Raw genomic sequence first — 27,858 nt, forward strand, 5'->3', positions numbered from 1 at the left:
CACTCAAAATAAGTTTTTATTCCTTGATCTGCTGTCTTTTACGCCGGCAGCACCTTATCTAACCCTCAAAGGCTTTTGGAAACATGGAGTGGCTGTTTACTTTGGGTCTAGAGTATCTATTCCAGGATCTCCACAGGCGTTCATGAGCCTGTGAAGGAAATTACTAGGGAAAGGACTATGAAAAACTTATTAGGGAAAGACACTGAAAGGAGGTTTTGCAGCCTGCTGAGGAAAAGTGCCAGTGCTGGCAGTGTCCCAGAAAGGGACACCTTGAACAGAAAAAAACATTTCTACAGCAGCCTTAGCACAGAGCTGCAAATCACCTGGGCCCATTTGTGTAGCCACAGTTAAAACCAGGACTTGCACCTCCTTTTCAAATACTGATATCTGGTTTATGCAGACTTAAGGCTGAGATGAATGGAAGGAAATGTTTAAAACAAGACACAGACTGCAAGACAGATGTGAGGTCAAGAATCCCTTGCGAGATGGATCAAGAAGCCCTTTCAAACATCTCATTAGCAGCATGACAGCTGAGACCAGCCTGACACTGTAACAGCACCCAAGGGTAGCAGCCTGGCTTTCCAGCACAGCCAGCTTCCCGTGGCGAGCGCTGAGCTCTGATGGGCACTCCCTCGCGGGAGTGCTGTACCTCAGGAAGAGTAGCTGCCACTGCAGGTGTCTCTCCGCAACAGAAGCAGCTTTTCTAGATTGCATGTCAAGGCTGTTGCTGTACAAGGGACCTGAGACTGCCAGAAAACAGCTGAGCATCCATCTCACACGCAAGGTTTCCTGGTTCTGGAGTACGTGACTAGAGGGGAACACTGATGTGAGCAAACAAACAGGCTACGGTTTTACACAGTCATTTCAGTACGAAACTTGGGTGTTAGGGTTTTTTGAGGGTTTTTTTGGGGGTAGGTGGGAGAGGGATTGGGAAAGAAGAGAAAAAGGGTTTGGTCTCCCTAATAGGGAAAAGCCTCATTAGCATTAAGAAAAAAAAGCCAAACCCACAATATAGCATTTTTTTAAAGTCTTTATTATGCAGAACATAGAATATATTTGAATGAATTTTTTTCCCAAGCAGTTTTTTTCTCCAGTGTTTTTTTTAAACATGCATTGTTACCTTTTTAAAGCCAATGTACCATCCATTTATATTTTTCCCTGCCCAAAGAGCATCCAAATTCATGTTAATCACGAGTGTAAAAAAAATTAGACATCTGGCATAAAATATTTTGGGGGGAGCCCATTTAAAAATTTTATCTAAAATGTCTTATCTACAAAAAAATCCAATATATATGTACATTATAGCAACACAGAGGCATAAGAATACAGTGCAATTTAAGATGAAGTGCTGTGACTTGGTAATGCTGCCCAGGGCTTGTGGAAATGTGGGCCACCATTGGCTTTGGGGCTGCTAACCTAAAGCCTCAGGCTCCAGCATTCCTCTGTCCTCTCTCAAATGGGTCTGAAATTAACATTGGGAGGCTGGAGATGCATTAAGCTTAATATACCATTAAGGGGTATCAGAAATACTGTCTGAACAGGATGAGTTTTGGCAAAAAAATTGAAATGTTTTACAGTGGTCAGATGGTTTGGTGCATGTTTCACCTCGCCATGGGTATTTTTGGAACAGCACCAACCCTTGGCATATTCATGTGAGACCTGTTTACCTACTGTTGAAGAAATGAATTTGCTAGCTGCCAATGCTTCTGAAGTCCCTGACCCTCTCAATAAGTCTCCCGCTTTCAGCAGCCCAGGAACAAGTTACCAGTGGAACTACACAAGAACTATATAAGCTACATAGGAACACTAGTGCAGAGAACTGCACTACTTTTGGCTCCCACATACAGACATTTCTTAAACAGCTGCTAGCCAGGGTCACACACAAATTGAGTTCTAAACCTCTCCCTCCCAAGAAAACAGCAGTACATACTGCTTTAACTAAGAGCACAGAGTATTCTTCCGTGGGTTAAAATTCACTGCATTCTTCAAGGTCAGTTTTAATTTCAATTCTTCATACCAAGAGTCACAGCTTAAGGCCTTCAACACACACCACAGTTGTCATCTCTTTCACCCGGCCCCTTTTGGGGATATAAACACAACAGCTCCAATGTCTGCACCAAATGCTTCTCTTTTTAGTGAAAGATAAAGCAAAATAGTTCACACAAACACTTAATGTTTGTGCTCTAGCTTGAAGTCCAAATCCTTGAACAGGTGAACAACTGCAAGGCTGGGGATGTTTACAGGAATACAAAGCCATCACAATGGCATATGAGTTGTTTTTTTTTTCTTTTCCTTTCTTTTAAAATCATATTCAAGTTACATGGGTCAAATGACTGGTGCTTTTCCCAAACAGTGGTCCACTGCCACTTGGGTGCCAGGTCCAGCACCAAAGCCAGCTATGCACCTGCTGAAAGATCACACTAAGCATTCCCAAACAGCTCAGTACTTCTCTAGTGCTAAAACAGACCAGACTGCAGGTATCTCAGATCTCCATGCAGAAGGTGCCACCCACACAGACCATGCCTGACACTTTCATAGGCTGCATATAAACTGTAAAAATAATATATTTAAACTGTATAAATTCTGACTGAGCACAGTATATTGGGATACATCTCCACAAGTTTCCTTCTCTGTAATGCAGCAAGGGGGCTCATGCATAGTGCTCCAGATCCAATGGAGCAAGGTGTTCTCTCAGATGAAGAGTCATGCTCATGCTTTCCTCCAGCCTCTCCTACGATCTCCCTGAATGGATAACATGGCTTCTGAACAAGCAAACAGCTGTAAGCCAAATGCTTTCCAGATGTAAAGAAATTAAAATTCGTATAGAAGGAGAGGATTTACTTGGCATGGAGAGTTTTAGAGGAGTGTCCCTTTAGGCACTGAAAGCTGTATTCCTGTTTTAGGCATACTTGTTCCAGTGCACATGAAAGATCCTTGATGTACAGCTGAGAGTAAGTAATGCCACACAGCAGACAGTCACTGATTTTATGGGCACACTTCCCTTGCCTGCTTTGTGTGAAGGTGCAGCTCTGACAGTGGGTACCACTTCTGCACTCTTAGAGGAAACAGCAAGAGGAGGATGGATGATGCAATCCCCTCACTGAATGACTTCATCATAGTAAGATGTTTGGTCAACTCACTCCTGAGTCTGCCTAAAGCATAAGCGTGTCACACCAGTAACTCAAGAACCAGAACAGCTCATTAAGGATGCTACTTAGAAAGGAAAATATATAGAAACTACAGAGTTAAATATACCACGTACATACACACACTATACAAAAGTTTGTGTCACATAAAAAAACAAAAAAGAAAGCCCTGATTATTTTGACACAAAAAAACTTGGTTTCTTCTTTGCTGAAGAACTACAGAAAAATTATGAATCAAGTTCCTTCAGACAAAGGTCTACTTGGGAAGGCCAGTTTCTAACAAGAAGCACATCTCTCACTCTTTGCTGATGCTCAGTAATAGGAACTTCTCAGTTTTCTCACGAGTGAAAAAGTATGGCCATTAGCCTTGAAAACAGTTATGGTTCTAAACTCTTCACTCTGCTCACCAGAGGCAAAAACTTGCTTGCTAAGTTCTTCAGAGAGGTACTGGGAAAGTAACTATTGTATGTTTATGTATAAGTTTAGCCAACATACAGTACAGGGCAAAATCCTTTGTTCAAAAGCAGCCTTCATTTTCTTTTGAATTTTGCATCTCTTAAGAAATACCAGGACTCATTTTCAACTAGAATGTCTCTGAAAAGTTGGCAAAGACTGAAGTCTTATTTCTTAAGCAGCTTTTTGTCCTTTGTGATCTCTCAAGACTGGTTCTTTCATTCACTTCTACTGCCAGGAGAAAAAGGAGACAGATTTCTGGTCAGTACATAAGTATCAAAGCAGCAATCCATCTTACGCATACAGTGACAGCACACATGCTGTAGGTTTGCCTAGCACAAACCAGTACTGCTCCTTCCATTGTGGAAGAGGAGTTTGTTTAGTAGATGCAAAAAGCTTTTCCTGGCTTTCATGCTCAGTGAATTACTGACTTAAAAGTGCAAAATCTTGGACTTGTAACTTCTTACTTTTTCAGAAGCAGTTTCAACAGGTACCAAATTTTGGCAAAACAGGTTCTCTTGAATAAAAGGCCTCCAGGGGAAAGTTGCTTCCCAAAAAGGATACGGCAAGGATGAAATGTAACCAAGCAGTTTGCAAATGCTAACTGCCTGAATGATTTCTGAAATGTCTTTGCAATGCAGAATTCAAAGTCATATGCAGACAGTGTGACACAGCAGAAAGATACTAAAAGGCAGAAGCTTGAACACAATTTCCTCAACAAGTACAGCTGGAATCCAAATGGACACCAGTAATTTTTTAACACTGACAATTTCAGCAGTATTACACAGGAGTTGCCTATATTAAGAAGATTTGTCCAGCTGCTTTTCTCCCTTCTAAAGACAAGCTGTTCTAAAAGTGAATCCCAGAGACAAGATTAGGACTCGAGACTTGTAGAATCTATGATAACTCACTTCTAACTTAATATATCACAGTTTTCAAATTGACTTGACTACACAGCAAACACACTGTACATTTGTGAATGCTCAAAACAGCTACCTACTGACCCAAGCTTCAAGGTGGTCAGTTTTGTCTGCTCTTAAACCATTCCATGATCAAGTTAATAGGATCAGGGCTGAAGTCAGGTCTTCCTGAGCTAACCTCATCTTGTTCCCTACTACAATCCAAAAGAGAAAAAAAAAAAAAAGCAATAATTCTTTGAGGTAAAGCTTCTTGAAGTCAGAAAGCAGGTCATCTGCTGGAATGTTAGCGCTAGTCCTGGGCAGAACACAGGTGAGAAAATAAGCTCAGCTAAATGCAGCTTATCCACTCTGTGGCTGAACAAATGAGACTACTTCATAGCTATCAAAGCTGCACATAAAGACTTCTCGTACTTGTGCACACACTTGGCTCCAGAAGAAGAGCAAATCAACATTAATGGACTAAGACAGAAATAGTTATCTGGACCTATTTTCAAACTGTCAATTTCAGTTTTTCTCATATAATTAAATTTCTGAAATTCAGTGGTAAAAAAATGAATCAGTGTTTTGAAGTTCCACTACATTCAAACGCAACAAGATCTATAAATGCATGAAGATAGATATTCTATAAAATAGAAGCCAATTCTTCTTTAAATCACCAGATGTATTTGCAGAACTGCTTGGTTCTTGTGGTCAAAGCACTCCTTTCCTGTTAGTTGCAGAGTGAACATAAAAGAACTTTAAAAAAACTAATTTTTTTTTTGCAGCACCATGCAAAGAGCTTAGAGCTGCACTCTGCTTTAGCATTATGATGAAGAATCTGTTTCAAAAAATCCCAGTCACCTGCAAAAAGCATCTTGCTAACCCAGACTGAAGAGCTGGCCCAATTCAAGTGACACAATGTTAATGTTTTACTATCTTTGCAGGAATCCTACAGACTATGTATAAAATAGAGAAACAAGCTATACTGCAACTGACTCCTGTTCAAAATTTTTGGTACGTCTTTGTTGATCCATTCTGTTCACTGAAAGAATTCAAGATGCAAAAACTAAGTAGCAGACCTCCTCTAAGATGTGTTAGAGCAAAGGTGTCTATTTTAAACACAGGGATAGTATGAAACTTGCAAATAAAAATTCCAAACAGCAACTGGCTCAGTGAACACTGATTTAATCAGTGTTGATCAGTAACAGAAACACAAAAGAATAAAGATGTCCAACTAAATGCAATTACAAGGACATTCTTCAGGGAAGGCCTACACAGACATGCAGCTGCCAACAGAGACTTTGCTGTCTGGCTGAATGGAATTACTAGATTCAAGCTGTCCATATGAGCAACAAGGCCAGTGAAGAACACCTCGTATATGACAAGAAACAGATCACAGTTTCACAGATCTGCATGAAATAAGTGGTTCTCCTAAGTCACCCGTTGTATAGACCTGCTCATTAAGGGGTTTCAGTCTTAAGAAGAAGCTTGAGGATTGCTCTGGTTTAATTAAACCCAGGAACACCCTTCTAGAACTTAGCAGTGACTTGTTCACAATTTTAAAAGAATTATAAAGCAAGAGAAATTAAGATAAGAAAGCAACACATGCTAAATCCACATTTTTCCTTTTTTTTAAAGAGAAGTATGTCAGAAGACAAAACACAACCCATTAAAAACCCCCAAACAACCCAAACAAAACTTCTCTCCATCACTTACCCTATATCAAGGGGACAATTAGTGTCCAAACCAGGAGACAATCTGGTATCCATACTGGGAAGAAAAAGAGCCTAGAGTTCCAGAAGTCCTTCTGCCTGTGGCTTAAAAGACTAAATAATGTTTGGGAACAATGGTCTTGTCAGTGACATGTCAGCAACACATTTATTTTCAAAAGGCTAAATTCAAGTTTTAAACAGAAGTAACTGCAAATGAAAAAAAACAACTTTGGTTGATTATGCATCTTGTTAAATATGTCGAAGTTAGCAATCAACAGTTTCTCTAGGAAGTCTCCAAGAACAGACAGGTCAGCTCATTCCTTACTGGGAAGATCAGACACCTAGCAGTGACACTGGAAATGCTGCCATGCCAGCATCACACATGCTTACAACATCTCAGCCAGCATTTGGGAGGCTAATGGTGCATACAAAGTCTGAACTGATCAGCCACAGCCAACTTGAGTTGCTGTGAATTCATTGAGACAAATAAATAAAAAAAAGCAACAAGAAAAAATAAAGCCAAGCACCTCTAGGGCCAGACCCTGAAGACATAGGAATCAAAGCTTTTTTTTTAAATCCTCTCCCTATTTACAAAATGCCATTTAGAGCTGATGTGGCCACTTCAGTATTGTGAGGAAATGTCTCTTATGCTAAGCAGTCATAAGTGTGTTGTTCACGGATGCTGTGGCCTGTGTGCCACGGAGTGTCCCATGGGCTGTGTCCCTCCCCCTGAGGCACATGGAAGGGCTTCAGTCTTCTGTTTCTTCATATGTTGTCTCGTCAAACGGCCGGTCCAAGAGAGGTACCAAACGGCGACGGGAATATTTCAGTTGCAAAAGGTCCCCAACTTCATTGATTTCTTTTAAAGCCTGACAAGGAGACCACAGTAGATCAGCAGAGGAGACAGATACAAGTACATTATCAACACATCTTTCTGTTTGCATGCCTGCAGACTACTCTGACAGCCATTTCACTTCAGATTTTACTATGCTAGAAACCGGTAACCTCAGAAGTGCATAGGATTTCTTTTTGATTTTAGCATTCAGGAGTTTTGAGACAAAGTCAACAGCACTGGTCACTTAACTGAGACTGCCTATGCATCCACCTGACTACTCCCCTTCCAAAGAAGGATCATAATATCCAGCAAACCCCATGACTATTCATAAACAGAATAAATGAGAATAATATTCCTTCCTTCCTGGAGGTAATGAAGCTGAAGCAGAAAAAAATGTACATGAAGGTTTAACTCATTCATCATTCAGTATGAAAACAACATATGTGTTAGCATACCACCTCTGATCTACTGTATTTTTTAAATTGCAAGATAAGCAAAAGGCAAATTGCAATAGCAAGCTAACAAGTTCTATAGATGCATTTGTTACATCTACATTTGGTTAATTTGCATTGTCCATATACAACTAGTGATGCAAGCTCTGTACTGTAAACAACATGACTTTGGAGATTTGGCCATGCAATCCAAGGAATGAAGAAACCAGTCATTCTGGGTAGGGCCCCAAGCATTTTCTCCCTAGAAAGCAAGTCCCACTGACAGAGGTTCCCACAAAGGTCACACTTAGGCTACTGATGGCCCAGAACACTGCTAGTGAATTAGCACAAACTTTTGCCGTTTTGACCTGAATTCAAATGTTATGAAGTTTACCAGAGATCAAACATCTGCCAGCGTCAGAAATGAGGAAAGTCCTGGCTCAGCTAATCATGGTTCCATTATGTTGCAATCTCTTTGATAAGACACTGGTTCACAACAGGGTCTCTTAAAAGTCAAACCATAAACTTCATTTCTCTACAGAACACTCCTGGAGCAAGGTACAAAATAAATGAGTTGCTGCAGACAAATCTGCAACAGTATGTCATGCTAATTATTTTATATAGGCAAGTAACAAAGAAATGAGATCAGAAGATTACGTTCAAGCCCAATGTGCTTTTTAATTCAAAGGCTGGCATCCTTCACTTCCTTGAATTGTAAATTTATTAAGATAGGTACATTCAGCATTCCTTCAGAATGTCACTAATTCAACATTAATGCTCCAGTTTTAACATGTTCTGGGTCAAATGCTTGTCTCTTGAGGACAGTTGGCAGATGGGGGTTAATATCCCTACATGCTTTTTTTCTTTTTGGATGGATAGTTCAAGTTTTTGTTTCTTTAAACAATGGCCCCTCATGCTTGTTATATCTGGCAGCAAAAACCTCTCCACTCTAAAATCTGGGGGAACGACAAACCCAGAAGTTGGACTTCGGTAAAAACAAAACAAAACAAAACAGAAGTGTGGGCACAGTCTGCCAGAGTTTTAAGTAAATATCCCATATGGAAGCAATTTAAAGCTGAATTTCTGTTGAAAGACTATGTTAACTGTTATTCTTGAATGCAGATTTAGGATTTTATTAATTTAAAACAAAAAGGGCCATGTGACCAGCAAAGACTACAAAGGAAATGGCATTGGTGTACTCTGACTTTAGGAGAGTGTAATATATTTTTCATCATTTAAAAGAAAGCACCAGCCCACAGGGATACAGGTTATGAGGGACTTCACTCTGATCCTAGGCCAAATATTTTCAGGCAAGGAAGTTTTATTTACATAAAACACTTAAAATTGTAACTAAGAACTGTTTCCCATCATATGGGTTTAATTAATAAGAACAAGGAAGTATCACAAATATCAGCATTTGCAAGACAAGCTTCTCTTCCCTATGCTTCAAACTCAGATAAATTTTGTTTAGAAAAAATGCCGTAAGAGCCCTAATTAGCACCCACACATACACAGATGGGCTGTCAAGTTGTCCTCTCTGCTGAGTTGAAGCTCTCTGTCAGCTCTCCCCAAATCCATTCACTTTAGTTCTTTCTCCTCTTGGATATTGTTGCCACAGTTCAGCAGAGGGATTAGATCTGAGAGCTGCCTAAATGATTAGCTGCCTGAAATCAATCGTTTTTCACTGCATCACAAGAAAACACAACACAAATTCACTGACATGAAGACTTGCTCCTTATTAACTCCTCTTGCCAATGTTCTGGGTTCAAAGCATGCAGCTATTTTGAACCTTAAAGTGGGTTACACTAACTTGGAACAAAGCCTGCACATACTGAGCTGAATCAGGATTTTTTCATTCACTTCAAAATTCACACCTCATTTTCCTCTGGATTAATTTTTTGGGTAGACAAACCCTAACATATTGAACAAGCATTTCATCAGTTTAGAGGATTTAACACTTACAGAGGTACTCTAGGAATGAATCTTATGTTAAAAGCACGAAACTTGAAATATTTTCTGGAAAATGCAGACAGACTTGTAAGTGAATTGACAGGAGAAAAGGTTTTTTAAGCAGAGTAATAAAAGTTACAGATAGGTTTTGGAAGAGAGCATGTGTAGTACTTATACAGACCCTGCAAAAGCAGCTTGTTAAAGTAAAGGCTCAAGCTAGTCACTAAAGGAGAAGACAAGAACCTAACCAAGACTGCATGATTGCATGACTGCCCAACTGCCCAGGTAGTGCCAGCGTATCAAGTTTGTACAGTTTCAGTTTCAGCTCAGTTTGCAGCAATATGATTTCAGAGACTTCAGTTTTCTTTCTTTTCCTTCCTCCCACATCCTACCCATTCATCCCCACTCCATGTCCACCTGTCCAGAAGTTACTGCTCCCTCATTTGTGTCAATGCACTCAGTTCTATTATCGTTCTCTGAGCCAAATCTCTGATACTATTCATTTTATACAAACTGAAAGGAAGAGAAGGAGAGGGCCTTCTCCAAACATACTGGTTCAAAATTTTTATTTGGAACAGAAACAACTGAATTTGGATAATTAAGGGAAGAGCAGCAGGACAAGTAGCTGGGAAGGAACTCCTTAAGCAGTCTGTTGCTGGAGTGTCACATTAGAGAATCTCTCAGGTCTTACAAGGCAGAAACAACTGAGAAGCAGCAAGTACAGCACTAAAGATACATGGCAGGTTGTTTAATACTATTCAACAACACTAAACATATATTACCAAATTGCACACGCACCACTCACTGCCTTACTAATTTTCATAACAAAAATGAAATACAAAAAGCATGCCATTTTAAGCTGTTGATTTGGAAGTTCAGCAGCAGCGAAGTGTGAAAAGGTTGAATCTATTTTTTTTTTGACAAGACATTAGTAAATATCTGTTTATATGTCCCATTTGCTGTTTATATATTGAAGTGTTATCTACCTGATCATATTTGGGCATGATTTCCCCTCTCTAACTCTATGATGACTACTCCCAATCCCCCTCTGGTCCACAAAATGTTCAAAAATACTTTCAAGGATTTTTTTCTCCACAATTTTCTCAAGATTAAGGTGAGGTTTCTCAACCTGCAGTTCCTCAGATCACACTTTTTGCCCTTCTTGAAGAGAGTAGTGACATTTGCTGTCTTCCAAACCTCCAGAACCTCCCTCAGTCACCATGACCTCCCGCCGAAGATGATAATCAAGAGTGGCCTTGCAGTCAGCTCCCTAAACACTTGTGGGTCCACCCCATCAGTTCCCATGGATCTGTGCATGTTCAGTTTGTTTAAATATTCCCTTATTGGAGCCTCCTTCACACTAAAGGTAAGTCTTCACTGCTCCATACTTTTCCACTGATCTTATGGTCCCAGGATTCCTGAGTCAAGCCTCACGAGTAGACTGTGACAACAAAGGCACCGAGTACCCTCATCTCTTGCATGTCATTTGTCACCTGATTCCCTTTGCCATTCAGCAGCAGCCCCCCATATTTTCTCTACTCTTCCTTTTGCTACTAACATACCCATAAAAGCCCTGCCTGCTGCATTTCATGTCCTTCGACAGATTGAGTTCCAAGTGGGCTTAGGCTTTCCTGACCCCAATCCCTGCATGCTCAGAACTATGTCTCTATTCCTCCTGTTCCTGCTTGCATCTCCTTTTTATATGCTTCCATAACATGTTTTTGTTGGTTGTTGATCCATGCAGGCTTCCCACATTCACTCTCCTGGAAGTCAGGATGGATCATTCTTCAGGGGAGAAGGGAGGAGGAAAAAATCAATTAGCTGTCCTGGACACCTCCTCTCTTTAAGGTTGTGTCCTATGGGATTCTTTCAAGTAGGTCTCTGAACAGGACAGAGTCTACTCTCGTGAAGTCCAAGTTCATGACTCAACCTAGTTTAGGTTCTGAGTCACAGACCCTCAAAGTGGGGAAAAAAACACAATGCAAAACTTTGACAGTGCCTAATACATGCCATGTCCATCAAAGAAGATTATTCAGAAGACTTAAGAGTGAATGTAGCTACCACTTCAAAACATACTAAGAATAGTCAGGCTTATTCATATAATCCTTTTTCAACTCTGTTAGTCAGAGAATAACTGCTATCCTAACTTTTTAAGGCAGCATCTCCTAACTGTGATGCAGGCCTCCTCAGAGAGGACCTCTGTTCCCTCTGGAACATGCTTAGTGCAGGCAGGAGTCAGTAAGGCATTGCACGTGGCACAGACTCATTAGGACAAGATTATTTAAGATAAAAGTGCTCAGAAGCTGTAAAGAAGAACTGGAGTAATCTTTGGAATAAAAATTTTCACTAGTAATCACGTGCTTCCTTCCGAGAAGAATATAAATGTTTTGGAGGTTTTCAGGTTTTTTTTTTTCTTCTTACCATTAGCATCTAGGGTCAGTAAAAGCAGAATTTTTTCCTTCTAAAAGGTTCAGTGCAAAGTAGAGCCTCTTAAGAGGGGAAAAAGCATTGTCTCACAGGAATGAGACTGTCACCTTCACATAATCTAAAACAGAAAAGGAAAAGTCCTGAGATTTACTGTAGGCAGCCATTCTGCACTGTTGAAGCAAGGAAAGAGAGATGGAGTCATGGCCAGGTCTACTACAAAAGACTTCGAAGATTAGGTTCAATTAGTTTGTGTACCAAACACTGAACCAGTGCACAAAAAACAGACAGTTGTTGTATCTGTTTATAGCAGGCATGAGCAAAAGGAAGACGAGACACTTACTGTATCAAGCATCTCTTTGGTATGAGCTGCAGACAAACAGAATCTGGCTCTGGACTCGATGATGGGAGTGGCCGGGAAGCCCACAACCACAACACCGATGTTCCGCTTCAGCATCTCACGTCCAAACGCACTGCCAGAGAGAACAAGATTGTTGCAATTATTCCACTGGCAGCAAAGCCAGAGCATGAAGGTCTCACTGTGTTAATGCATACAGGCCTTTGCTGAAGCAAGCCTGTAACAACACAATTTGGACCTTCCGGTGCTTTCTTTTAGAGGCAGAATGCCTGCTCACAAAAGCCTTTTTTTAATTCACTCCCAAGAGGTGGTCCTTCTCAAAAGGTTTCACTGTATTAAGTTCCAACAAAGCTGAAAGATTATATGTGGCAGAGACTGGTCTTATAGCAGGCTGTTTCTAAATGGATTTGTAACTTAAGCTTGGAAATCTTTCCGATAGGAAACAGGGATTTTAGCTCAGGCGTTTGACTATATAAGGAATCCCTCACGCTGCAATGCCCCAAAGCAGATGTTTCTGCAGTTTCAAGATGTTTTATCGCCAATTGAACTTGAACAGTAATGTGTCATAGAATGTACCACTTTTTAAGAGCCTGTCATGGGAACCATTGAATCACCACAGTAAACTGTGAAATCATCTAATATGATACCAAATATTTCAAAGAAAGGTGCAAAAATCTCATACAACTGTCACACTGTTTTATTGAACTACCTTCAATAAAATAAATTCTTAAAGAGATTAAAGAAATTAGTGGCTGTGAGTTATGCTATGAGAGGCACAAAGATATTGATCCTTTCTGTAATGGCAGTGCAATTGTGGGTGTTTCTACAGGCCACAGGAAATGGTTAATCTGTTTTGAACTGACCTTGTTGTGAGAAGTAGCAATGAACTTAAGAGGTTTATAAGGATGTATAAAAATAACATTTTTTACTAGGTTGTTAAATTTTCTGCCACAACTATTTTCCTTATAAATAGGTGCATCCTGATACACTTCATTTTGTATCCATTTAGTACCCTCAAACTATTGTAAAAACAGACTACAAGGGACAAAGAAAGGATCAAGTAAACCCGATGCAGATCCTAAGGGCCAACTCTTGTCAGGGCTCTTTGTTCTTGCTCATTTCAAGTTAGTGGTCCAACTGCTCAGCTAATCAACATTTCCATCAACATTTCCAGGGAGAAATGCTGGACTGGCAGAGCAGCTGGGCAGTGGAAACAGTATGCCTCTGTGTGCTGGATGGTGCACACTGCAGACCGGCAAGGCCTGTAAAGGTAACAGGACTTTCAAACTGTGTTACACTGAGAAGGGTGGAGAAAGACTTTATCTGCCTTTGTGCAGAGTGCTAGATGATGCTTGTTCTGTCACAGAACCAAAGTGCTTAGCCAGACTGAAGCCTAGCTGAGCTAGTAAAGCACTAGAGATGTTCAGTAAGGCTAAAAATGAAACTATGCTTTCCAAATTTGAAAGTGTTGATTGAGTACTGCATTATATAGACAGTGAAAAGCAGCAGTCAAAGCCAAGCTGTCCTGGAAATCGGGTTCATGTTTATGTTGCAAAAAATTTTAATATATACATTATATCCTCCTTGCAGAATTTTAGCCTTAGTTATATGCAAGGTACCCCACAAATGCATAAGTATTTATAAAGCTATGTGCTCCAGTTGTACTAGTATTTACAATACTAATACCTGACTGATTAAATCCAGACCTCTTAAAAACTTGGGATTCATTAAATACATGTTCTTGTGTCCAATCATGTCTTGTCCCCTCTGCTTTTCCTTTTTTTAATTTTCAAAGTTCATCTCTGGAAATGTTGGCTGCTTCTGATTCAGGAGCCGGTTGAAAGACTTCCTCCAGTAACTTTTAACGTTAATTTCCATTCAGTTTCAACTCCTCTTTAGCACATTTATACACTTTACATATAAACAGAATGGCAACACACCCACCCCCAACACCCCCCCCCAACCTTTAAAACATGAATCGTAGTGGCAAAATTGCTTCCTCAAAGTGCTTCCTTGCTGCCCCAAGCTACAAGCCTTGATTTTCTCAAGTTCACTTATATAGGATGTTTCCATATTTCATAAGACTCAGTAATGATCATAAAAGCAAAAATCAAACCAGTCTGTTCTTATATTTAGAAAACAATATTGTACCATCCTGGCTTTAAAGAAGACAGATAAACCTACCCAATTTTTGCTGGCATGTACAGCATCAGAGGCACAACAGGGGAATCTTCATTTCCATAGATGATAAAGCCCATCTCTTTCAGTCGTCTCCTGAAATATCTTGTGTTCTCTGCTAGTTGCTGCACACGTGCTCTCCCTAGAAAAGAAATTAAGGTAAGACTGAACTCAATTGTCAAAAGTCACATGCATAACTGCAACACAAGACCTCCAGCTAAAGTATAAAATATGAATCTGCCACCTGTGTTTATGGAAGCATTAAATATAAATGCAAATTGGAATTTGAAGTTTCTTCTCCCTCATGGAATCAAGATTGATCATGCATTTTCTGACAAGTCTATCGCTGAATGGACTAGGACAGGCACAACCATCAAGCCCAAGCATTCCCTAGTTTTCTATATCAGGTTTTCAATCAAGAGGTACCTGGCAAAACAAGGCAGTTAGCTGCTTTTAAACAAGATTCAAAATTTTCTCAAAATTCACTAGTAACTGCATCTTGAAGAAGAGTTTGCTTACACTTTGAATAATTAATGGAAACCTATTGAATCAGCTCGGGCTGTTCACCACATTTTATCCTGCTTGTCTGTATTAATATAAATTACTACTTTCCTCTTTAGATCTCCTTTCTGAACTGATCACGTGGCTGCTCCCTAACCCTTTTCACTTAAAATGAGCTGGGTTTAAATTAAACCAATTACTTCTGATAATCCAGCTCACTTCACATAACTGGCAGCAGCTGATTTATCATGTATTCAACAAATTCTGTATGGATTTTTTTGACATTTGTCAAAATTAGCACACAGGACATTAGATAGTATAATTGAAATATTTCAGCTGTTCAGATATGCATAGAACAACCTGTTCATCATTTAATTAAATTCTAGCCTAACACAGTGTACTACATTCCTGTTTTACCCAGAAAAAGGTTTGTCTCACCTAAGCAGATCTCACCTAAGCAGATCATAATGCATTTCTGATCAATTAATACCCTAATGTGCTTAAGAGATTAAGCACTATGCCATTGATGAGACTATAATAAGTAACACTTATAATTACTTGTCTCTGATCCACAGAATATATTTCTGGATAACCAATTATCCAAATAGTGCCTTGTCCAGACGGGTGATTCATATACGAAACCTTTAAATGTACAGCAGTGTGGATCTATTCCACATAGTGAAGTCAGCTGCTAGATATTAATCATCTTTCTTTAAAGTTGTAGATAACATAAGGTGATTAACTAAAAGGAATGTCAGGTCTCAAAGAAACATCCAACACCCACAATATCTCTGCTCCAGGCCAGAACAAATGTAATTTTAAGAACATATAGTATTTGTTGCCGAGAGTATCAGACATTCCACCCACAACCAGGCAATCAAAGGCAAAATCCCATCAAAGGCATAAGAAAAAAGGATGAAACCTGTTAAGTTTGCAAAACTTGGCCTATCATTAGGGGGTAGGAGCTGGTATTTTAACAGCACTGACTGCCATTTAAGACATTTCTTCTTCTCCATTAAGAGCATTATTTCTTAATCTTCTCTCCCTCCAGAGTTTCTGCAGAAGCTTAATTCCTCTTCCCCAAAAAGCAGTAAGATTTCAGTGAAACACAAAGGCATCTTGAGCTTATGAAACTAAATTTTTAATTGGTTCACATAAGATCAGGTCCTCTACTGGAGACTCAGCTTTCTCTTATGTTTTCAGACCAATTATTTGGTTATTTTAAATACCTCAGACTACAAAATGAAGTTAAAAAAAAAACAAACAACCCAGTCAAATTAGAAGAAACAGGCCTACTGCAAGATACTAACAATAGTGGGCCAAAAGCCACTACTTGCATTTCTAACATTGAGGCAGTCAATAAATACACAAGTGTCCACAGCAAACTACATGCGGAAAAAAGCTACTTTGGTACCTTCTAAGAAAGCTGCATCTGCACATCTACACAGAAATGCATCAATTTCTGTCATTTCAGGTAAGTGATGTATAATCAGCCCTTCTCCCATGACATGGAATGCAGCTTTTGCCATACATACATTTTCTCCAAGTTCCCATAAAGCATGGTTTACAGTGCTTTAAGCAGAAGGAACTTCATCACTTTTGTGGTTTTCTCCTCTACACATTCACACCCTTTTCTATGTTGTTGGGAGCCTTCCAAATAAAGATTAAAGAGCAATCTTAATTTGTAGTTGGTAACTGCTTCACTAAGTCTTCCCTAAACTCCTTCCAATAAAAAGAGGTTATGATTCTAGATTTGTCCTTATAGATTGAAGAGTGCTTTGAGATGCAAACAAGTTTCATGCACAAGTCTTTCAGTTCTCTACAGAGATGTAATCACCTATTACAGCAACTGACAGATTTGGAAAACGCCTTTTTCAGCTTTGTGAGTCTCAAGTCTGCCAGATTTTACTTCACTTTAGAACCATCAGGCAATTTACTGAAATTATTACTTCTCTAAAAACTTTTCACCGTGGCTACAATAATATTACCAAGAACTTGAAAATATATTCAGTGGCGTCTTCTCACTACCCACCCCATGTCATTACCATCTGAAGAGAACTGTAGCTGTAGTGAAGCAAACCACTGGGAATCAAACAAGAATTGAGCACAGGTTCCTTGTCCTGATTGCCTTTCTCCCTGCATCCATGCATTTTGTGCAACTACTCTTCTCTGCACTTCAACATATTTAGTGTCCTATTCTATATAAAATCCTGCACTCAAAGAGTGATGCCACATGCTAATTGAATAGGGTTTGCAATATTACGCAACAAGCATATACCCAGTGTTCAGCTCTGCTAACATTTGCTGGTTCAGCCCCACTGGTACACACTAGTGTAGCGGGCTGTTAACTGCTACTACAGTTCTACCATGTTTTCTGGGACCACAAAGACAAACCAAGCAGTGCCTGGAGACAGCAGCTGCTAATCTCACTTGTACCCAGACAGTGCTTGAGCATTCAGAGAGGGCCTCAAAGTCCCTTCTCAGCGCAAGCATCTTCTGAAGCTCAGAGCTCAGTCCAGGTCTGCTCAACTGTAGGCCTAAAAAATTTCCAGGACTGCAGCAATTCTCCAGAAGCCGGCTTTTTTGGCAGTATGCAGCTTCAGTTTTAAGACCATGGAAAAAAAAAAGGCCAGATCAGACACCACTCTGCCAATTGTTCTTGCATAGGAGTTGTGCAATAATTCTGGTAACAGCCTTTCATCTAGGAAACTGGAATGTGATGACCTTCAGGGAGAGAAGGAAGGGGGGAAGAAAGGGATGATTACTGGAACTGAGTTCTTCAAAAGGCTAAAAAACTAGAACTGCTTATCAGATCAACTGATCTGAAGTCCCTCATGGGTCCTGTAAATGGCTTAAACTAGCTACTGACAGACCAGCACTGGAATTAGAGGATTAACTAATGACTTCTCCTTTACTTCTACACCCTTTCACAAGTTTACTGCAGCCATATCAAGATTGCTCTTGCAATTCAGTAAAACACTTACTGCTTGCAGCAGCCTGGGCATCATTTAGTCTAAAGTGCACATGTATCCCCTAAAGAAAACGGTGCTATCATATCAAAAGTAAAGGTCACATGCCATCTATAGGGGAGAAACACTCTCCTGTCACAAATATACAAGGCAAGCAATATTCTTTAAAAAATGCAGATAGCATCTCCCTGAAAAAAAAAAACCAACACCCTAGAGAAAGCATTTCATTATGAATCTAAAAGCAGAAGATGCATATTCCTTGTAACCCCTGAAAAGTAAATTAGTGTTTCTGTCAGGACAGGTTCCCACAGGCTAAAAGAATGATATTTCACTTGTGAAGGTCTCTGTTTTAGAGGTCATATTGCTCAGAAAAACAAAAGTTATAGTGAAAACAGGATGCAGAAAAGGCAGAGTTATTGAATGTCTTCTTTGCATTGGTCTTCACTGACAACACCAGCCCTCAGGAACCTTTGGCCCTGTCTTGGTTTAGTGACAATATATTTGGAAGGTGAGATGAACCCTCCTTTTTCATTATTTCCCTCCCTTCAGTATAAATAAGGTTAAAAATTATGAGGAGTGTGAATGAAGACGGGAAAATAACAATTTCACTAAATAGGGAAAGAAAGAAAGAAAGAAACAAACAGAAATAGCAGAAAATATTACCTAGCTACCCCCTTCCCCTCTAGGTTAAAACCAGCTGAGGTGCTGGTGTGGGTTCTGGCGTAGCAATCACGTGGGTGTGTGGGTGGGGGGGGTGACCCACTGCGGTGCTGGGGCTGGTGGGCTCAGGCCGTGGGGCGGCGGCACTTTGTGTGGACGAGAGAGCAAAACGGCTGCGGCTGAGATGGTGGCGACTCTGGAGAAGGGAATTCCCTAGCTGGCAGTGGTAGTGGTTGCCAGCCTATTACACAACAGCTTCAAAAGTGCTCTGAAAAGCAGCGCTACAGTGGTTCCCCTGAGTTTGAGTTTGGTCCGACAGTGGAGGAATGGCTGAGCGCTCTGGGAAAGACTCCAAGAGTCCACAGTCCTCTAGCGAGTAAAAACCAGTACCAAAAGAGCAGTTCTGGCCTGCACCTGCCTTTTATCTCCTGTCTCCTGAGTTCCTGAGATGCTCCACTCCAGGGACCCACCTCTTCTAAGACCCCCGGGGACAGTCTTCCCCCAGTCCAGCTCGGATGGGCGCAGTCCCCACACTCCGAAATTACGTGGTGGTATGAAATACTCATCACTGAAAACCTTCCCGTTTAACTAAACTACAACAGAACCAGAAGACCAGGCAGGGTAAAGGAATATTGTAAGGAAGACTTTCCCTTGGTCAAGGAGAATTGGGTTAGAGAACACCTAGGCAGAGGTGACATCCACAAGACCATGGGCTCTGACAGGATGCATCCACAAATGCTGAGAGAGCTGGAGGATAACAGAGCAAGGCAGCTCATGATCATCTTTGAAAGGTCATGGAGATCGGGAAAGGTGCCTGAGGACTGAAAGAAAGCAAATGTCACCCTGATCTTGAAAAAGGGCAAGAAGCAGGACCCAGGAAACTACCAGCCATTCAGCCTTACCTCAATCCCTGGAAAGGTGATGGAGCACCTCATTCTGGAGACCATCTCTATCCACATGAAAGACAAGAAGGTGATCAGGAGTAGTCAGCGCAAATTTATTAAAGGTAAATCATGTTTGACCAACCTGGATAGATACGGGGAGAGAAGTGGATACTGTCTACCTCAACTTTAGCAAGGCTTTTGACACTGTCTCTCACAATATTCTCATACACAAACTGAGGAAGTGTGGACTGGATGAGTGGACAGTGAGGTGGATTGAGATCTGGCTGAACGGCAAAGTTTGGAGGGTTGTAGTCAGTGGCAGAGGGTCCAGCTGGAGGCCTGTCACTAGTGATGTCCCCCAAGGTTCAATATTGGGCACAGTATTGTTTATCCTATTCATCACTGACTTGGATGGAGGGGAAGACACCTCCTCAGCAAGTTCGCTGACAACACCAAGCTGGGAGGAGCAGCCGACACCCCAGAGGGCTGTGCAGCCCTTCAGAAGGACCTTGACAGGTTGAGAGATGGGCAGAGAAGAACTGCCTGAAACTCAAAGGCAAATGCAGGGTCCTCACCTGGGGAAGAACAACCCCAGGCACCAGCACAGGCTGGGGGCCAACCTGCTGGAAAACAATGCTGCGGAGAAGGACCTGGGGGTCCTGGTGGACAACAAGCTGCTCATCATAGCAGTTCATGCCTAACGTAACAGTCGAAATACTTCAAGGATTCTGAGACATCCCTTATTTGCAAAAGGCATTTTAATAAATAAACAACAATTGCTCAGCAGTTAAAAATTTTTGCAAGACTAGGATGAACTTAGCCTTTGGAAAAAAAAAAGAAAAAAAGAGACAGTTCTTAGACCTGATGTCTGTGTAACTTCTCTATTCCACGTTAAAAAAATCATCTTTACAAAGAACAAAGAAGCTCCAGAATTTGTGGAAGTTACGCGGCCACAAAGATCTAATATTTGTAATGTTTCTGCCATCTATTAAGGCTGAAGAATAAGCTATCATAGATGGTATGGACACAAAAGAAAATCAGTTCGACCAGGATGTATCTGTTTTCCCCCAGCTCTTGTGATCTCTAGGCAATAATTGGAGAGCAATCACAAATCTATTCTTCCGAACAGTGCAACACTTCATCAGCACAGCTTCTGGAGAAATAAAAGGCAAGTTGCATTGTACACACACAGAGACTAACGGCTGACACTGAACTCCGAGGGGCAAACCAACTTCACATAGGCAAAAACACACAAGCAGGATTTTATCTGCTTGTCACACTAGGGATCACTGTCTCCTGGATCTAAAACAAAGATTCTTGGGGCAATAAAAAGGAAGCTGTATGTTTACATTTTTATTTAATTCTTATAAAGATTTCAAAGCAAAATAGTAGGACACATCTTGAAAAATGGTTCCTAAACAGTGAAACTGTAAACTGTATGCACAAACTCTTGTTGGTCAACAAATATGAGTTCACATTAGATAGCTATGATGAAGTTCTATATTCTTCCATTAACCAATCTTTTAGCTGTTCAACGCATTAGAGTTTTATTACTGCAGTCTTAATTTAACCTATTTATTTTATTGTCAACATGGACACTGAGGCTAAACTAAGCAATTTCATCCTTTACCTTACATACCAGTTGAACACTAACATATTTGGTTATAATGATTAAATGAAAAATTTAGAATAAAAAAACCTCTTTATATGAACAGATTGCAATTCAGTACATGCAGAATCGTTCCACCTGTGATACATATTTATTGCCTCAATTACTCAGGCCCTCAATAACAGCTCATGCTGTAAAACAATGAACACCTTCAGTTTTGGTATTCATTATGTGATCAAGGAAATTAAAACATTTACTAGCAGAGATTTCAGAGAATTCTGTGAGAACTTGTGAAGATGTAGTCTGATAGCACACTGCCTCTGGTAAGACTCAGTATGTGTTTAACAAGAAGTAGGTTTTGTTAGTAAGATTGGCTAAGGCATATTAAAGACATTTTCAATCACTGCAAGAAGATGATTATGGCAAGTTATTATAACAGATCCATAAGGCATCTTTGAAATGAAAACACTCTATTAATTCTTTAAAGAGTTACTTTCAGTCTCTAATGTAGTTCATTTTGCATTGTTTTTCAAGCTTGTCCCATCTTACAAACTACTGACAGCATAGAGGTGTTACAGGTGAGAAGCATTATATTACCTACTTGACAGATGTGCCATCCTTAATTTGTGGCAGAGTCATTTCAGTTAGTATAGCTTATTTCAGTCAAGGAAGGGATTTATCCAGCAATAACTTTACCCTGACAAATACCACAACTTTACTGATGTTAGCATGACCTCAGCAGGTATATTTTGCCTGGAGGGCTATCAATTTTGTAGGACTACTTAGCCGGGCAGATCTCTTGTCCTCTCCTCTCCTAACAGCCACAATTCAAGGAATCTAATAAAACTTTTCCTTCCCTTGTAACAAATGCCTTCCCAGGACTAAACAAGTTAATTTTTTCGGTCTTTCTTAGAAGAAAAAATGGAAAAAAAAAATCAAGCTAACTAAAAGAAGATACTTTGCCAACTAAGTGCTCATGCAAATTATGGCTCTCTATGTGTGTGTATATGGAGAATCACAGACTGGGTAAGGCTGGAAGGGACCACAGTAGGGACCATTTGGTCCAACCTCCCTGCTCAACCGGGGTCATCCTAAGCACATTTCACTGGATTGCATCCAGATCGTTATTGAATATCTCCAGTGAGGGAGACTCCACAACCTCTCTGGGCAGTCTGTTGCAGTTAACCTGCACAATAAAGAAGTTCTTCTTTATGTTCAGGTGGAACTTCCTGTGCATCAGCCCTGCTAGAAAGCAGCATACACATGGTATGAAAAAACATCACAGCAACAGATCTCAACCTACTTTTTCAGAAAATAGTGCTGAAAGGCGTTTTATAACCTGAGCACTAAAGTTTACTGACTGTTATGTGAAATAAAAAGAGCTTTCGGAAAGGTCAAGTTCTGTAGCATCCACCATTGTTTCCAAATGGCATGACCAACCTACAACCCAATTTTATGGAAGTCCTTGACTACATAAGTTTACTAAAATTTTTACCAGACATGTACGATATCAAAAGCCAACCATCAATGAAAACAAAACAAACAAATAACAGAAAACACCAAAACCAAATAAAAAAACAAACAACAAAAAATCAAACAACAAAACAAAAATGAAACACCAAAAAAACCCCACAAAACCAACAACAAACAAAAAAACCCAAAAACACCAAAAAACCAACCAACCAAACCCAGAAAACCAACCAACCAACCAAAAAAACAAAACCAAAAGAGATCACAATCCATTATGAAGGCACAGAGAACAAAGTGATCCATTATGTCCTGGTCCCCAAACAGAAGATGGCTAAATACACCCTATATGGAAAGGATATGGACCAGGCTGCAGCATTTTGTCATTGCTTTTCTGAGAGCATCAGTATCAACGACATGGAAGATAAAGCACAATTTCATTAGCATGGATAGAGCTTTTTCTTCATATACCTTGCTATCAATGGGCCAAACAGAAGAAAATAAGAGAGAATTTCTACTTCAAAAAGCCTGTATTTTCAGACATTGGAAGTGCTTAAATCAAAGTAAACTGCTGAGGAAAACTTGGTTACATGTATCATTCTCTATAAGTTTGTTTCTTCAAGTCAGAGTGATGCTATAATATAATCAAGCTTGTAAATTTTTCCACATTAGAATCCCCTTGTTTTTGCAAAGGCTTATATTTTCATTCTGTTTATTATTCCTACATTTCTGTCTTTTGGTTGGCTGTTTCAGTGGAAGACATAATTCAGCATATTCTGTTTTGGAAACAAGCATTTTTCAAATCTCAACCAGGAATTCAATATTCTTGTGCTGATTTAACAGATTCTCCACTAAGCTTTCAGAAGCAAAGTTGCCTCCCAAGGGTTTATGAAAATCTTTTGCAATGTTAACATAATAAGTCCAGTTGTTTTGTGGACACTAAACTTCTAAATACCTCATCATTAAAAAAAACAACGCAACAGCCAATTTCTTTTTTTGAGAAGACATAAAAGCACTACTACCCTTTTACTGCCATAAACATGTTTTTCATACAAGATATAGATATCTCTCCTCTTGAAGGCTTTTCCTGAAGAGCACAAGTCAAGCATAACTTTTAATAACATTAGCATGCTGACAAAAAGACCCGAAATGTTTTTAGATTTGTCAAGTAGCAGAAAGGACAAGCACAGTTTAAGAATATCTGCCTGGAAGCAAGGGTCAGATTAGAAACGAAGTCGTACCTATTAGGGACTACAGTGAGTAACTTAAAACCAGAGAAAGTAGAGAGAGATTTTAAACTTTTTAAACACTGGAACACTAAACAAAATTCCAGTTCAACATTGATTAAATGCCAGCACTTTTACCTTTTAAGGAAAAGTTTCACTAAGAGAAACAGGGAGAACACAGTGCTGTTAAAAATGCTGTGCTGGATGTTTAAGGACCTAGGACGTGCTGATTTCATCCAGAGATGATTTTAAGATGCCTGTAATATCATTTATCAGAAAGAAGGCTCCTGACATGAACTCACACCTCAAGGCAGAAAGAGGGATCAAGACCTATTCACGTGTACAACCCTGACAAAGGCAGCGCTCGCTGACGCAATAATGGAAAGATGACAACCTACACTAACTTACCCTATCAGCCTCAAAAAAAAAAGTGATTTACAATTCATAAACAAGATGGAGGTATAAAGCAAAGTTTCAATGGTTTCTTTTAAGAGATCACACTATAAAAGCTAATAAAGAAAATTCTATACATACTTATATTTATATTACATACAGATTTCTTATCTTTCAGAATACGTTTCCTATCTCGTTATTTCAGTTCCAGGGACAAGGTGGCTCTACATGTTTCATTCTGCTTCCTTCAAGTTTGCTTGTATGAACACCGCGTGGCTGCCAATATTTGCAATCAGAATTTTACACTCTCCCCTTCAGATGCTGTCTGCAGATTTTCATTGTAGATCTTCAGAAAAGTATTACATACAATTATACTACGTAACCTGAGATTGCACAGAGACACATTAAAACGTATGGGCCAGAATACTATATTCCCCTAGTTTTACATTACAAATCAGAGAATCACAGAATATGCCAAGTTGGACCCACAAGGATCATTGAGTCTAACTCCCTGCCCTGCACAGGACCCTCCCCAAGAGTCACACCATGTGCCCAAGAGTATCATCCAAAGGCTTCTGGAACTCTGCCAGGCTTGGCGCTGTGACCACTCCCCTGGGGAGCCTGTTCCACTGCCCAACCACCCTCTGGGTGAAGAACCTTTTTCTAATATCCAACCTAAACCTCCCCTGACACAAATTCAGGCCATTCCCTCAGGTCTTGTCACTGGTCACCAGAGAGAAGAGATCAGTGTCTGCCCCTCCTCTTCCTCTCACAAGGAAGAAAGCACCAGTTCACATCAGCAAACACCAAGAGAACCTGCCAAAACAATGAGACACTTAGAGAAAGTAATTAGAATAATTCCTTAAGTCAGCGCTATTCTATTACTGTTTAATTGTTCAAACTCTAGTATTTATCAAACCAGTCAGAAGACAGAATTGACTCACTGAGTTTTTCTTCAGGGCTGATGGAGAATCTAGGTTTAAAGCAAGCTTGAAAATGGAAGTCTTTGGGCTGCATGTCTTGAGTCTGGGGTCACCAGAAGGACCGGGCACCTTCCACTAGGAGCCAGTGCTGCACACCTGAATAGCAGTCCAGGGCTGCAGTACCCGAGGGCGGCAGTGACCTTCCAGCACGTGCTTCCCAGAAAAGGCCTGCACTGCCGTGCCATGCAGGAGACACTAAGGAACCGCTAACAGGACAGCTGAGTCAAGTTATTTATTCTTCTGACATACTTGCATGCTTCCCCACTTCACTGCTCAGGAGAGAAACTACAAATAACATGGGAGGAGAAGCCCAGTTTAAGAGCCAGCACTTGAAAGCATGGATGAGGAAATCAAAAGACCGCTGAGAGCTCATGTTCATGGCCATATGGCAGCAGCATTAACAACGATTTATTTTAGGAGAAGTGGTGAAGGGCTTGGCTCATGACCATTCTGACTTAACCCCATGACTGTGGCTTTTAACAATACTATATGCAGGGGATTTGCCTGGATTACACGGGTACTCAGTATGGAGCCACTGCAGAGAGTGATGGTAAAAATGCTCAGTGCTTTAAAGGAGAGAGGAGAACAGTTAAATCTGATTTTAAAAATTGTAAATGGTAAAGCCAAAGAGAATCAGAAATGGAAAAAGGAGAAAAGTAAAATTATGGCTTATATTCTTGGCACTGAAAGGTTTCAGAGAAACAAAATTTATGGTAATATTAAGTATCTGTCATTGCATTTGCTATCAAACTAAACAGTTCCAGTGGAGTCTAAAGGCATGCCAAAAAACAGCTGGGTGCATGTATTGTGTACTCATTGAGTTTATACGTACTGGTGAGACTGAAGCCTCTGGCATATTCCAGAGCCTAGAGAAGTATTTTTATATTTGCACTTTCTACTTTTGTGTGCAACTACCAGCTGCATTTAGAGAACTCCAAGGCAGCCTGCTCTCCCTATGAACTTTGTAATTAAGATATACAGCTCTCACCTAGAAGAGATGATGTCTCTTGATATGACTGGAAAGATACAATCTGTTAGACTCATAGAATGGTTTGAGTTGGAAAGGACCTTAAAGATCATCTGTTCCATCACCCCTGCTGTGAGCAGGGACATCTTTCACTAGACCAGGTTGCTCAGAGCCTCATCCAACCTAGCCTTGAATGTTTCCAAGGATGGGGCATCCACCATTTCTCTGGGCAACTTGGGACTGTGTTCCACCAACCTTGTTGTAAAAAAATTCTTCCTTATATCTAGTCTGAATTTACCTTCTTTTAATTTAAAACCATTGCCCCTTGTCCTATCACAACAGGTCCTATCAAAAAGTTTGTCCCCATCTTTCTTATAAGCTCCCTTTAAGTATAGGAAGGCCACAATGGAGGCACTTTGCCAGAAGATCTTACTAATTGTTCAAAATAGCATACGTTTCACAGTTTATTATTCTACTAATAAAAACTCTGTGTTGGTGGCTACAAAAGAACTTGACTGATCAGGCTGCATATGCACTTCAAATATCACAGTAGTAGTATTGCCCAACCTTGCTGTAGCCAATAAAATAGTATTTGTATTAACAGGGTAAGTGTCTGATTTCTTCATACTGCCCTGCTCCGTGTATCATTTAAACTTGTCTAGAGCAGTGACAATATCGGTACAGAAGTGAGCACAACAGTCTCAGCTCATGTCAAAGGGTTTCTGCAATATGGGGACACAAACGTTACAAAATGACATTGTAATAAAATTAGCTAAAATGGCTGCTCCCCTGTGCACAGCCATGACAGTATTATAATTATTTGATTAGTCATTTTTTGCCTCAAACAGCAGGCTTCATCCTGTGAGCAGAGAGACTTTGAAGTAAGATACATATGCTAAGAACAACAGCATGAATAAACATTTTATGGAGGTAGTAAAAGCAGTGCTAAAACTAACTGATTTAAACTGAGTCAATGTTTATCGAACTACAGGAGACGGCTTTTCTACAGCAAAAAAATTTTTTATAAGATCCTGAAAACTCAAGCTTTAAAGAGAGAGAGATATTAAACCAGTAGAATGCTGCTGATATTACAGTAAAAAAAAAAAAGAGGGGTTTGCAGACCATCCTGCCTCAAATCTGGCCAATGCTGGCTCCTAAAATCAGCATTAACCAAACATTTAGTAATAGTTGCAAAGACATAAAATGAGTAAATTCCATTAGATATGTTTATAGTTGCTGAAACTTAGAAATTATTAATCCGTAGTCATTAAAGTGGAAGGAAACTTATTTCTTAATAACTCAATTCTTTAATTATTTTGTGTGCTTGTAGGTTTAATCTGGGTGCACGTACATCATCAACAATCAACTTTTATACTTTTTGTCTTTGTAGTTGGCACACTTGTATGACAACCTGCATCTTCCCTCATGTGACTGAAACAAGGTTAATGTTCAGCCTTACATGTGTCCTTTAGAGCCTCTCAGATACAGAATTCAGTAAGCTACTAAGGACTTGGAGGAAGGTTACTATGCATGAAAATAACACATCAAGTATTTACATTCCTTAAGAAACGTAGATCTAAAAATCCATAGGACAGAAGACTCCAAGCACTCCCTGTCATTACGATTAGCCAACAAAGGGTCTGAGTCTTTAAAACAGATGTGAATAAAGGGCTACTTTATCAAATGTAGCATCACTATCATATACTGTACCAGTGGCAGAGATTCTGATGGAGCTGTGACTAAAATGTGAGATGATGGCCTGCAGGTGTCTGAAAGACATTTTTAAGTTATTTCTGGCTACGTTACAATATTT

At 40.0% G+C, this 27,858-nt stretch overlaps 1 protein-coding gene across 1 annotated transcript in view; it reads right to left on the reverse strand.

Annotated features, from left to right (window-relative positions):
• Positions 1–6,357: 6,357 nt before the first annotated feature.
• SPTLC2 (serine palmitoyltransferase long chain base subunit 2) overlaps positions 6,358–27,858 on the reverse strand; it is a 74,549-nt gene continuing 53,048 nt past the window's right edge. Inside the window, exons 10-12 of the mRNA XM_027720136.2 lie at positions 14,393–14,528; positions 12,194–12,323; positions 6,358–7,079 (exon numbers count right to left, since the gene is read on the reverse strand). Coding sequence (XP_027575937.2) covers positions 6,960–7,079; positions 12,194–12,323; positions 14,393–14,528 — 386 coding nt within the window. The 3' untranslated portion in view covers positions 6,358–6,959. The remainder of the gene's footprint in view (positions 7,080–12,193; positions 12,324–14,392; positions 14,529–27,858) is intronic.

This window comes from Pipra filicauda, unplaced genomic scaffold (assembly GCF_003945595.2).
Source record: "Pipra filicauda isolate LSUMZ 115617 unplaced genomic scaffold, ASM394559v2 scaffold75_size2874737_pilon, whole genome shotgun sequence".
Classification (NCBI taxonomy): domain Eukaryota; kingdom Metazoa; phylum Chordata; class Aves; order Passeriformes; family Pipridae; genus Pipra; species Pipra filicauda.